Here is a 14,341-nt window from a genome sequence, read left to right as displayed (position 1 = left end):
ACTGCAGCATTATTTACAATAGTCAAAAGGTGGAAACAATCCAAGTGTCCATCAACAGATGAATGGATAAACAAAATGTGGTATATCCATACAATGGAATATTAGTCAGTCATACAAGAGAAATGAAGTTCTCATACATGCTACCACATGGATGAACCTTGAAAACATTAATCTAAGAGAAATAAGTCTGACACAAAAGGACAAATATTGTATGACCTCTCTTATATGAAATATTAGAATATGCAAATGAATAGAGTCAAAAATGTATTAGTGGTTACCAGGGTCTGGGGACAGTGGTTGCTTAGGAGGTACTGAGTTTCTGTTTGGGGTCATGAAAAAATTTTGAATATAGATAATGGTGTTGATTGCACAACATGGTAAATGCAATTAATGTCACTGAATTGTACTCTTAAAAATGGTTAAAATGTTGATTTTTTTGTTATATATATTTTATCACAATAAAGTTAAAGAAAAAAAAAAGCTAACCAACATGGTCTAGTGGCCCTGATGTTAAAATCACTCTCATGGCACCCTGTACTTATTCACAGTACTTATGTCTGTTATGGCTTAATAAGATCAAGCAGGAGTTTCACTTTTGCTCATGATGTAGAAGACCAGAAGAAAGCATCACTACCTTCACTACAACAACAACAACAACAAATCCAGCTATTAAAGTCATATTTTTCTTCAATACCACTGAAGAGCAATGAACACGAAGAAGTATAACTGAAAAAACTCCCACAATGGGACAAGGTCTTAAAAGATGAGAAAGAGCTGTGGCCACATGTATAACTGGGGCCACTGTGACTAATCTGGGTACAGATGGGTGAAGGACTGAACAAACTGTAAGCTGAAAGGCTTTGTTGGGATGAAGTGAAACCAGGTAAATCTTTAAGAGTATGGACTGGCCTGTCAGATTGGAATCTGGAAGAGACTCTAAACAGAAACAAATGTATTAAGCCAGCAATTCTCCCCTACGAGAATTCTATTCCATAAGCAACGGTCGAGGCAGTGCTAGAAATCAGAGAGAGATCTGTAAATTCTGTAGAAGCTTAGGTCCCAGGCCTCTACTGAACTTGAATCCAAAAGGGAGTAAAAATTATGTAAAGCTGAAACCTAACCCAGCTCCAATCCTGTAAAGTCCAGAGAGATAAGACCCTCAGTTAGAGCTTTGGAATTTCCGGGTTGGTCTTAAAAGCAAGGAGAGGCTTTTGCAATAGCATGTGAAATTATAAGTAATTTGAAACTTATTAAAACTGAGACCCAGGCTCAGCTTGCTCAACTAATAATGTGACCTGAATGACCTGTCAAGCAGCTAGAAGTCTCAGGAAAGGGAATGAAAAAGGAGAAATATTTAAGGAGATATTTCCAAACCTGATGAAAGATCTCAACCCACAGATCCAAGAAGCTCGGCGCGCTGTGTATATTATTCCCAGTAGATGTAGATACTAAGAATATCTGAGGGCAAGGAACTGTGTCTTTTACTGTTCTGTTCCCAGTAAGCAGGATGTATCTGATACATAATAACCTCAATATATGTTCATTAAATAATTAATCTTAAATTAAAGGAGATATGAATGCCTTTAACAAGTCCAGACAGTATTTGTAAGAAGGATGATTCTACAAGATTTTGCCTATTACTCCTTTACAGTTACCTGAAGTACAATGTTAAAACTAGTATAAGTTATAGTACTCTTTGCTAATGAATTTTCACTAATAGAAAGTGCTAAAAAAGCAAATCTGGAAAGAAAATACTAAAGAATAAGATACGTAATATAAACATACATACACACGAAAAAAATATTCAGAAGTTTCCAACTCTCCCTTTCACCATGACTGCATAAATACAGCTATGCCGTACTATGAAGGGCTAATACTTGTAAAATCAAAGCTGAAGAGAATATTCAAAGTTTTTCAGAATATCTATGTATTATGCAGTCACGATCTCAGCATTGGTTGCACTTCTACTGTTTCATACTATACCTTAGATGAAGATCTTCTGAGAATTTCAGACAGGCGTAGATAAATTCTTTAATTTGGTTGTAAACTTTTGGCACAAATTCAGAGAAAGGAAACTTTTTTGGAAATGGCTGCTGTAAATGCAAAAATTAAAGAGATCAAGTCATAAGGCAACACACACTGAAAATCAAAACCCACTGCCGTTGATTCTGACTCATAAAAAAAAAAATCAGAATCATAGTGACCCTAAATATTTATAAGTTAATTAAGATGCAAAGGAAACTTTCTTCCACATTGTGAACTATCTGCTTAACAACCTCAAATTTAAGACAGTGTCTCTGAAAGTTTCCTGACACTAAAAAGGATAATACGTAAACATAAATAATAACCCAAATGTCCTTTCACAAGTAAAGAGACAAATTGTGGTACATAGTCATCAATAAAAAATGAACACTATGGATAACATGCAACAACTTGGATGACTCTAAGGCATGATGCTAAGTGAAAGAAGTCAGTCTCAAAAGGTTATATACTGTATGATTCCATTTATATGGCATTCTGGAAAGGTAAATGTAGATAAATAGAGACCAGGTCAATGGTTCCCAGGGCATGGAGCTTGGGGAGGGGTTGATTACAAAGTGGCACTACACGGAAATTTTTAAGGATAGAACTGTTCTGTATCATTACTGTGGTAGTGTATACATAACTGAATGCACTGTCAAAACCAATAGTATCCAAAAGGTTACATTTTACTATATGTTTTTGGGAGAAAATGTCTCAAGAATGTAATAAAAGTAAATATTTCAAAGTGTAAATCAAATGAGGAAACCCCCAGTAATCCTCCAAACTCTTCAGAGGTGATGGAATCCCAAAGCCATCTACCCAGTACTTTGCTCTAAGCTACAAAGAATCTTCCGAGGATGTTATAGAGTTCAAGCCCATTGAGTTGGAGGTAATACTTTTAACGAGACAGATCCAATAAAAGCTTTTAAAAGATGCTAAATGACCAGAAAAGTAATTTTGAAGTACTGCTTACCTTTTCCAGCTCTATATCTTGGAATGGGAATTGACCTACTACCTTTTTATACATCTCTTCACTTGTTACTGGTATAGGACTGTAGTTGTCAGAATCAAGTATGTTTCTATAAAAAAAAAAAAAAAAAAAAAGGAGGAACACAAGTAATCACTGTAACAAATCACAAATAATTTTCAGATGAAGTCCATTGGTTATATATATATATATATATTGCAATCAAAAATTAATGTTCCCAGTCTGTATTCTATTCCCTCTACAAAAAAAACCTATTTGGTTTCAAGCAAGATCATCTTTTTAAGAAGACAGAAAGAAAACTACAATCTGAAACAAATGGAACACGAGTATAAAGATGATCTCCTAGTATTTGAAATTTACAGACGGGACAGAAAACTTCTAAGCAGTACAGCAACATGTTGAAGCTTTAAGGCAAGTAAGAGACAAACAACAAAAACAATGTATGCTCTTGAAAAGGTGAAGAGATTTTCTTTAAAAAATAAAATTTGATTATGTTCTTTAATCTAGTACTAGTAACTTCTATAATAAATCAAAGTTATGTTCATTCGCATTTCTTCATCTACTACTTTCTATTAATCATGAATTTATTCATCTATATGTTCTCCCTCCTTAACTAGATTGGGAATTTTCTAAAAGCAGAGACAACTCTAGCAATATGAGAACAGAACTTCACTGAAGGCATGAGATCAGAAGTACCAAAGGCTATGAATATATTATGTCTTTAACTTTCAAGCTTCCTGTAGAGATAACCCTACTCTAAACACTAGATAAACCTGGGTTTTAGAAATGTAAATGATTATATTAATATACAAATGAGTTGGTATAAGTAAAGTTCAGGGATGTGTTTATAAACTGTGAAGAGTAAGATTAAAGGAACATGTAAGACCTTAAAGCTATAAGAATCTAAAAACAAGGTGTGCTGATCAGGGGAAGTGGTCTTGCAGTAAGCGAGGATCACTTTAGGTAAAGGTGTACAATTTTAAAAGTAAAAGGAACTCAGGTGAATTGATATGGAATGTGTGCCAAGCAAACAGTACAAGGAGACATTTGTGAGTTGGAGGTATAATGGAGTAATTTTCTTATTATTGTATGCATGTTGCAACAACTACTTAAATAATATGCTTCATACACTGGACTTTAAAAGGCCCCTTCTCCATGCGTAGAAAGGAGAAAGATAAGAAATCATATGAGTGAGCCCTCACAGAAGGTTCAAAAAAAGCATATGTTATTTGTCAGGGCTCAAATGCCACTACCTTATATGAGCCATGGACTAGGCATGATCCTCAAAGAGAAAACAAAAAAACAGAATGAGAAGACACAAGATGATCTGGGCAGTAAGAGCCGAAATATCTGGGTTTGGAGGCTTCCTAACATCCTAGATACTAATATACTAAGATTGGCTATCTTGGGAGCTTTACTTCATATGTCACTGAAATTTACTGGAATTCTGGATCATAACCTGGAGAAGCTAGAAAATAAAAGCCACATACACTGTTTGCTTATTACATATGAAAAACCTTGTGCATAAACACAGCATGTACACACGTGTATATGCACACACACACACACACACAAAAAAAAACCAAACCAAACCCGGTTGCCACTGAGTCAATTCCGACTCATAGCGACCTTATAGGACAGAGTAGAACTGCTACATAGGGTTTCTGAGGTATGCCTGGTGGATTCGAACTGCCGACCTTTTGGTTAGCAGCTGTAGCACTTAACCACTATGCCACCAAGGTTTCCAAGTGTACACACACAAAAGACTATAAATAATTTCTCACCTGAAAATACCAGCCCACTTCTTTAGCAGGGTTTCACTGTACTGGTCTCTGATTTCTAACAGCATGTCAAAAAGCTGATTTACAGGAAAACCATACACCTGAAACAAAATAAGAAAATAGTTTTATTTTTTAAGGAGATTTTTTAACAACATGAGGAAGGTTAAGTACTAAAAGATAATTTTGCTCTTTGGCCAACAATTTAAAAGAGACCGTGATGTAGAATCTTTCATTCAACCTAATATCTAGCCTTTATCTCAAAAATTAAAAGACATACCAAAATGTTCAGCCAGGGAGGAAAAAAAAGGCAAAGATGAAAATTAAAATCAATATCTACTGGGTACACTGGCAGCTAAGTTCTCCTTGCAACTCTTCAGAAGTTGGGAAAGAAACTGAAGATGCTACCGATCTCTCCCACTTCTAATGCTATTCTCTTGGGTATAATAAGTGGTTCATCAAGATGGAAGGAGCTCTGGTGGCACAGTGGTTGAAGCGCTCGGTTGCTAATCAAAAGGTCACCAGTTCAAGCCCACCAGCCGCTCTATGGGAGAAAGATGTGGCAGTCAACTTCCATCAAGATTATAGCCTTGGAAACCCTACAGGGCAATTTTACTCTGTCCTACAGGGTCACTATGAGTTGGAGTCAACTACAGCAATGGGTTATTTTGCTTTTGCAACAAGATAGGAATTAATAAACTCCAAAGTCACTGAGGCACTATATCTAAATGAGGAACATCTTGAAAAACTAAGACAGTTTGTGACTCAATGAACTAATGTGATCTGAGAGAAAAAAGAGGGTAGGAACTATTTATGAGAACATAGAGAGTCAGGGTGAAAACCAGCAAATAATATAAAGAAATAAAAATATCTAGCTGTACGAAAGGAAAAAACATAATTGAAAACTAAAAAGTCCTTACGCAAGCTTAGGTAACCACTGAAAAAGATTTAAAACTGCTGAACTACTAACTTAGATGAGTGTAAGTAAACATATGTCACATACCTGAAGTGTGTCAGCAAAAAGCACAATGAGGTTCTTCAAATCTAAAACAAGGTTTGGATCAGAGCAGTAAGACTAAAGGAAATAAAACACAAAGGAGAAAAAATATCTCAATGATTAAAAATAAAACTAAACTTCAATGTATTTAATTATTTAATGCTTCACCTGATCTCACCCTTTCCTGGTATAAAGTAAAACCAGATTCAGCCAGGGAAGAGCTAAGGCAGAAAGAGTTCAATATACTATGATCTACATTTTTAATACTTGGAAATTAAAAAACATACTTCTAAAAATCTCTTTGGTTAAAGAAGAAACCAAAATTGATATTGTAAATTATTTCGAAATGAACAATGAAATACTTCATATCAAAACCTATGGTATATGGCTGAAGCCATTTTCCATATAAATTTTGTATCATTATACGCAAATTTTAGAAAACACTAGAGACTGAAAATAAAGTAAGCATTAACTTATGAAGCTAGGAAAAAATTTTTAAAAAACCATAAATGAGAGAATGAAATTAATAAAATTAAAATCGGAAACTTAATAGATTTGATCAATTAAACCAAAAGCCAAAGTTGAAAATAAATTCAATAAAACAGACAAATCCTTGGCAAGTCTAATAAAACAACAAAGAGAAAAAAAAAAAACTAAACAACACAAGGAATAAGAGAAAATAAGCATAAATATAGAAGAAAATAAAAAATATAAAGTCCAAGTACAACCTCATATTCACAAATTTGAAGACTTAAATGACATGGACTATATAGTCTCTGTGGGTAGGATACAAAGGTATATATGTCACTATCAATCAAGTACATTGATTTTGATATTTATATTTTCTTAAATGTAATTTTGTTATTTGCTCTCTGCTTGATCTCTCAATTCCTAACAGCACTGTGCTGAATTTTTCCATAACGATGTGGTGCGTCAGTTTCTCTTCTTAGGACTAAGTTTTTGCTTTATAAATATTGGTGCTTTTTTGTCCCCTGTAACAGAGCTATTGATTGTCTTTTTGGTGTGTTAAAACTAAAATCAATACAAAATACTCCTGTTTTTTCCCACTGAATGCTCTTCAACTTGAATTCTATTTGCCTTTTACAATATTGTAGTTTCTGCTTTCCTCTCTTCATTTTCAAACTTCTTTACATAATCTTATTTTTGGTATATCTTCTAGTAACCAAACTATATATTTGTTTTAACTCTTTGGCATCTCTTGGGCATATCTGGACTTATTCCTGCCATCTTAACTATTACAATGATTTCTTATTTCTTTTTATTTCCTTTTCTGTTTTTTTATTGGATCAGTTCTTTTTAATTATCTTATAAGCTACATCCTTTCTACCAACACTTCCTATGTTTTGTTGAAGTCATGTGGAACCTTCAATCACAATTTTTTTTTTAACACTATGTCTTTCCTTTTGCAGAAATTCTTAATAAAATTAAACTTTACAAATTATCAAATAGCAAACTATTATATTAATTTTATTATATAATATATTTTATTATAAATATAATAGTTATATTTATAATTAGATTTATCTATATAATATAGATTTATCTATGCATACATTTTATTTAATCACATCCCATCTTGTATCAAATCATTATTAGATACATTCAATAGTCTATATCAGTAATCTATGTTTCTTAATTCTTTAATATTTTCCATTTCTTTATGTCTTTAGGAAATATATTTGACTTTATCTTCTTGATCACAAAAAAAGGGATGTGCAGCCTTATCTATTAATTATTAAGATCTTTGAACTGATTTTTTTTATTCTGATACTCATAATTTTCCAAAAGAGCAATTTACCCTTCCTTGGAATGCTCCTTTATTCCCCTTCTTCCTACATTTTTTTAAAACTGTGAATATGCCATACATATAGAAAAATGAATAAAACCTATACGGACAATTATACTAGGCTAACCAAACAGACAACACCAGCTTGCCAGAAGTTTCTAGGTGTTCTAATCACAATTCCTTTTGTCCTCAATCAGAAAAACAATATCCTGACTTTTTGTGATAATTGTTTTCATGTATTTCCTTAGTTTTTAACCTCCTAAATATTCGGTCTTAATATTTCATTCCTCAACATTGTATAAATGGAAATAAACTGTACATATCATTTCTATCTTGCTTCTTTCATTCAACATTGTAATTCTTAAAATCATCCACGGTATTATGTATAGCTATAGTTGTAAAGTTTTTATTGGTACATACTATTCCATGTTATGAGTTTATCACAACTTATCCATTTTAATACTGATGGACATTTGAGTCATTTCCAACTTTGAAATTCCAACAATGCTAGAATGGATGTTTTTCCATGTGTATCATGGTACTCTAGGGCAAGTTTCTACAGGGATTATAGCTGGAAACAGAGTTTCTGGATCAGGCAAATCCTGGATTTTAAATAATGCCAGACTGTTTCTGAAAGGGTTTTACCAATTTAAACTCATATCCTTGATAGTGGAAAAGAGTTTCTATTGTTCCATATCTTTATCAACACTGGTATTGTTAATTCTTGCCAACCATGTGCATAATGTTATCTCATTTGGTTTTAGTTTGCATTTCCCTGATATAGTAAGGAGGTTAAGCACCTTCTCAGATGTTTCTCAGCCAGGTAGATTTCTTTTTTTTGTAAAGTACTTCTTTAAGTCTTTACTCATTTTTCTATTAGGATGTCTGTCTTTATTGTAATAATTTGTAAGCATTTTCTTACATTCTATTTAGTTATTTGCTGGTTATATGCATTGCAAATATCTTTTTCCAGTATGTAGCTTATTTTACCACTCTTTTTTTTTTTTAATACAGAGCAAATTAGTTTCTCATTGAACAATTAACAGACATATTGTTTTATGACACTGGTTGCCAACCCCGTGACATGCCAATACTCTCTCCTTCTCAACCTTGGGATCCCTATTACCAGATTTCCTGCTATTTAAGAAAGCACCATGCTGTTTTTCAAAATGGTTATACCATTTTACATTCCTACCAACAGTTCATAAGAGTTCCAAGTTCCCCACAGCCTCTCCAACATTTGTTATTTTGATTCATGCCAGTAATGTTGGGTTGAGATGATACCTCTCCAATGGCTAGTGATCACGAGCATTTCTTCATGAGTCTGTTAGCCACCTGAATTATCTTGGTTGGTGAAGTGTCTGATCATGTTCTTTGCTCATTTTTTAATTGGATTATTTGTCTTTTAGTTGGAGAGGTTGGATTTTCCTATAGATTCCTATATGTCTGATTTGCCATAGCCAAAAATTTGTTCCCATTCTGTAGGCTCTCTTTTTACTCTTTTGGTGAAGTCTTTTGATGAGTAAAACTGCTTAATTTTTAGAAGATCCCAATTATCTAGCTTATCTTCTGGTATTTGTATATTCTTAGTTATGGTTTGTATCTTCTTTATGTTATGTACTAGGGCCTCTAGTGTTGACCCTATTTTTTTTTTTTTTAATGATCTTTATAGTTTTGTTTTTATATTTAGGTCTTTCATTAATTTTGAATTAGTTTTTGTGTATGGTGTGAGGTATGGGTCCTGTTTCATTTTTTTACAAATAGATATCCAGTTTTGTCACCACCATTTGTTAAAAAAAAAAAAGACTATCTTTTCCCCATTTAATGAACTTTGGGTCTTTGTCAAAGATCAATTGACCATGGGTGGATGGATTTACATCCAGGTTCTTGATTCTGTTCCACTGGTCAATGTGTCTGTTGTACAGTATCAGGCTGTTTTGACTACTTTAGCAGTATAGTAGGTTCTGAAGGCAGGTAGTGCAAGTTCTTCAATAGTCCTTTTTCTTAAGTAGTGTCTTACTTATTTGGGGCTTCTTTCTTTTCCATATAAAGTTAATGATTAGTTTTTCCATCTTGTTAAAGAATGCTGTTGGTATCTGGATTGGGATTGCATTGTATTTGTAGATTGCTTTGGGTAGAACTGACCTTTTCACAATGTTGAGTCTACCTATCCATGAGTGTGGTATGTTTTTCCATTCGTGTAGGTCTCTTTGGTTTCTTGCAGTAGTATTTTGTAGTTTTCTTTGTATAGGTCTTTTATGTCCCTAGTTAGATTTATTCTTAAGTATTTTATTGTTTCAGAAGCTATTTTAAATTATACTTCCCTCCTGATTTCCTTTTTGTAATTCTCTTTATTGGTGTATAGAAATCCAACTGATTTTTGTATGTTTATCTTGTATCCTACTAATCTGCTGAATCTTTCTAATAGTTCCAGTAGTTTTCATGTGGAGTCTTTTGGGTTCTCTATGTATTATATCATATTATCCACGAATAGAGATATTTTTGCTTCTTCCTTACCAATTTGGATGCCATTTCTTTTTCTTGCCTTATTGTTCTAGCTAGGACTCTCGGCACAGTGTTAAATAAGAGTGGTCATAAAGGGCATCCATTTTTCCATTAAATTTTGATAAATAATTTTTAGTTTTACTGTCATTGAATGTATGAAGCTTTTTCTTTATGATTAATTTTTCATATCTTAGTTAAGAACTCTTTCCATATCCCAAGTCATGAAGATATTCTCTTTTATCATCTCTAAAAGGTTTATAGTTTTGCCTTTTATATTTTGATATTTATTGACCTGAATCTTGTTTTTTGGTATATGCTTTCTCTCATAAGGATAGTCAATTGTCCCAATACTATTCATTGAAAAGTCTGTCCTCTACCCACTGATCCATAACGCCACCTCTTTTATATGTATCAAAGATCCATGTAATCTGTGGAGCTGCTTGGGGGCCCTCTACTCTGTTCCATTATTTATTCAGCACCAATATCAGAGTGTCTTAGATTAATACGGAAACCCTGGCAACGTAGTAGTTAATTGCTATTTCTGCTAACCAAAAGGTCAGGAGTTCAAACCTACCAGGTATTCCTTCAAAACTCTATGGAGCAGTTTTACTCAGTCCTGTAGGGTCGCTATGAGTCAGGATCGACTCGACTGCAATGGGTTTGGTTTGGTTTTGGTTAGATTAATATGACTTTTAAATTAAATCTTGATATCTGATACATATTTCTCAATCTTCAGGAGTGTCTTAGCTGTTCCTGGCCTTTGTACTGTCTTAGAAATATTATAATCAGGTTTTTTATGACTTATCCCCTAAAAATAAAACTCTTGGGATTTTGACTGGCACTGAATTAAATCCATAGATAAATTTTGACAGAAGCATTATCTTCACAATAACTCTTCCAACCAGCAAACACAGTGTATCTCTCAATTTTTTGAGGGTGTTCTTCAATTCAATTTAATCCCTCAATAATAGTTCAGAATTTTCTTCATGGAGAATTTGAACATCTTTTGTTTAATATATTCCTAACTATTGTATATTTATGCTATTTTATAAATTTTATCTTTTAAATTTTTTTAATTTTTCAATTTTTATTCCTGGTTTACAGAAACATAACTAGTTTTGTATAATGATTTTATATGCAGGAAACTTGCTAAATTCTTCATTAATTGTTTTTCCATAAATTCCTTTGGATTTTCAATGTACAAAATCATAATGCCTTCAAAAATGACAGTTTGTTTCATCCTTTCAAAGTTTTATGCTTTTCATGTATTTATTTTTCTGCCTTTACAACACTGGATAGGAATACAAAACAGAAGTGGTGATAATTAAATATAAAATTTGCCATAAGTTTTTGAGGATACCTTTTGTCAAGTTAAGGGAGATCTCTTCTGTTTCTAATTTATGAAGAGATTTTATCATAAATGTATCTTGTATTTTATTAAATGCTTTGTGTGTCTATTTAAATTATATCATTTTCATCTTTTAATCTGTTAATGTGGTGGTTACACTACTAGACTCTGTAATATTGACTCAAGCCTGAATTTGCTAGTATAAACCCAACTTGCTATAGTAACATGATTTAATAAATTGCTGAATTCTCTTTTCTAATATTTTGTTTAGGATTTCTGATCTATATTTATGAATGAGTCTGACCTATAATTACAAATTACAAATGTATGAGTTCTTACACTATTCTCATCTGGTTTCAGTATCAAGATTACACATGCTTCATAAAATGAGTTGATGACTGTTTCCTCTTTTTTATTCTCTTAGAGTTTATGTAAGATAGGAACTGAAGATAGAACTGCCTGGACCTTGAGATTTCTTTGAGGGAAGAATTTTGACTTCTATTTCTTTTACTTCTAGTTCACGCATCCTGAAAAGAACAACCCTACCCAGCTAAATGTGGGAGGGTGCCAAATTAGACTCTCCATCTTGGGTGGGCCCAACGGGCTGTCAAAATCAAAGTTCAAGTTGTCTGTACTAACAAGTAACCTCAGGAAAAAGGCAGCTTGAGTGTTTAGCCTATCTCTCTTGATTTTTGTTTATCTTTGGATTTGGGCAATACTTTTTAACTACCCTGACTAGGTACTTTGAGGCTTGAGGAATACCAAGTGTGTGTGTGTATACATACATATACACATATACATGGAAACCCTGGTGGTGTAGTGGTTAAGTGCTACGGCTGCTAACCAAGAAGTCAGCAGTTTGAATCCACCAGGTGCTCCTTGGAAACTCTATGGGGCAGTTCTACTCTGTCCTATAGGGTCGTTATGAGTCGGAATCGACTCAAAGGCAATGGGGGTTTTATATATCTATATATACATATATAAATATGTATATACACACATATATACATATATATGTATACACACACGTATATAAATATATGCCATGTCATATATATAGCTCAATATTTTAGTTGTTTCCAGCAAAATCTAGCCTTCTATATTCCTAAAATCAGAAATAATTGTTACTTTATAAATTTTCTTCCTAGTCCATGAATTATTTGCATTTGCTAGAGAAAGCTATTCTGTTTATCTTTGTCTTCTATTTCATGCAACTGGTTTTACACAAATATTTTATGATTCTTAGATGTTTATATATTTGAATAAAGGTTGAGGTTGATTAGAATGAATATGGGTGTCCTTTTCATCTGTAAGTCTGTTTCCCAAGAGATTGACTACAGGCTCCTTGTGAGTCGTCAGAGCAGATGAATCACTCTGTTCAAAAAGCAGTACCAGAGCAATGTCAGCAAGATGGAGTAGACAGCTCCAAGCTTTTTCTCCCAATAAAAACAATGAAAAACAAGAAGAAACTGTCAGAACCAACTTTGTCAGAACCATGGAAAACTGTCAAAGGTTTACAACAACTAAGGGAAAGCTGAATAAAAAGGCAACTTAAAACAGGAGAAGTGTTTTGTGGCATTTTTATATGCCATGACCCACGCTGTCCCTGGCTCAGCGACCAGTTTGAACAAGGTACTCTGCATATCTATCATGGGACCCTGGCTCCTGGTTCTGGAAGGAACAGAGCAGAGCATATTTGAAAACTATTGCTTTTTCTGTTCTAACCTGTATGGTGACTACCTGAAGGACTGACATAAGATGGCTGTTTCTGTTTTGCCAGCTCAGAACTCACTCAAGACTGAAAAGCAGTAGGCACTGCTCAAAAACACTACAAGGCAAATGGTCAACCTTTAGCCTCCTAGGGCAAAATAGTATTGTTGAGATATAAGATAGGTACACGTAGATGCAAAAGTTCTCTACAAAATACTAGCAAACCGAATCCAACAGCATATTAAAAGAATTATACACTATTACCAAGTAGGATTTATCCCAGGAACGCAAGGGTGGTTCCACGTAAGATAAAAACCAATAAAAGTAGAACACCACATTAACAGAATGAAAGGAAAAAAATCCATAAGATCATCTCAATTGATATAGAAAAGTCATTTGACAAAATCTAACACCCTTTAACGATAAAAAAAAAAAAAAAACTGAGAAAAATTCCTCGACATGATAAAGAGCATTTATGAAAAACCCACAGTAACATCATACCCAAATGACAAAGACTGAAAACTTTCCCAAAAGATCAGGAGCAAGACAAAGATGCCTGTTTTCACCACTGCTATTCAACATTGTCCTGGAAGTTCTAACCAGAGCAATTAGCAAGAAAAAGAAATAAAAAGTATCCAAATAGGAACAGGAAAAAAAAAAAGTATCTCTATTTGCAGATGACAAGGTCTTATAGATAGAAAATCGCAAAGAATCCACAAGAAAGCTGTTGCTGTTGTGTGCCACTGACTCAATTCCAGCTCACAGCGACCCTGTATGACAGAGTAGAACTGCCCGGTAGGGTTTTCTAGATGGCAATCTTTACAGGAGCAGATCACCAGGTCTTTTCTCCCACAAAGAAGCTGGGTGGGTTCAAACTGCCAACCTTTAGGTTAGCAGCCAAATGATTAACCACTGTGCCACGAGGGCTCCTTACAAGAAAGCCTCTAGAGCTAATGAATGAATTTACAGAGTTGCAAATACAAAACCATTACACAAAAATCAGTTTTATTTCTATACACTAGCAATGAACAATCTGCTGAAGAAATTAAGAAAGCAATCTCATTTATAATAGCATCCAAAAGAACAAAATATCTAGGAATAAATTTAAGAAAGAGGTGAAGGACTTGTACACTGAAAACTACAAAACGTTGCTGAAAAATTAAAGAAGACCTGGATAAATGGGAAA

At 33.6% G+C, this 14,341-nt stretch overlaps 1 protein-coding gene across 6 annotated transcripts in view; it reads right to left on the bottom strand.

The window, feature by feature from the left end:
* EXOC6B (exocyst complex component 6B) overlaps window positions 1-14,341 on the bottom strand; it is a 713,117-nt gene that overhangs the window by 318,428 nt on the left and 380,348 nt on the right. For all 6 annotated transcript variants that reach the window (XM_049856497.1, XM_049856495.1, XM_049856493.1 and 3 more), the window contains exons 12-15: window positions 5,792-5,863; window positions 4,795-4,892; window positions 2,996-3,101; window positions 1,984-2,093 (exon numbers count right to left, since the gene is read on the bottom strand). In XM_049856497.1, the coding sequence (XP_049712454.1) occupies window positions 1,984-2,093; window positions 2,996-3,101; window positions 4,795-4,892; window positions 5,792-5,863 (386 nt within the window). The remainder of the gene's footprint in view (window positions 1-1,983; window positions 2,094-2,995; window positions 3,102-4,794; window positions 4,893-5,791; window positions 5,864-14,341) is intronic.

Source organism: Elephas maximus, chromosome 17 (genome assembly GCF_024166365.1).
Source record: "Elephas maximus indicus isolate mEleMax1 chromosome 17, mEleMax1 primary haplotype, whole genome shotgun sequence".
Classification (NCBI taxonomy): domain Eukaryota; kingdom Metazoa; phylum Chordata; class Mammalia; order Proboscidea; family Elephantidae; genus Elephas; species Elephas maximus.
Note: the sequence above shows the minus strand (reverse complement) of the source record. Positions and strands in the feature narration are given on the sequence as shown.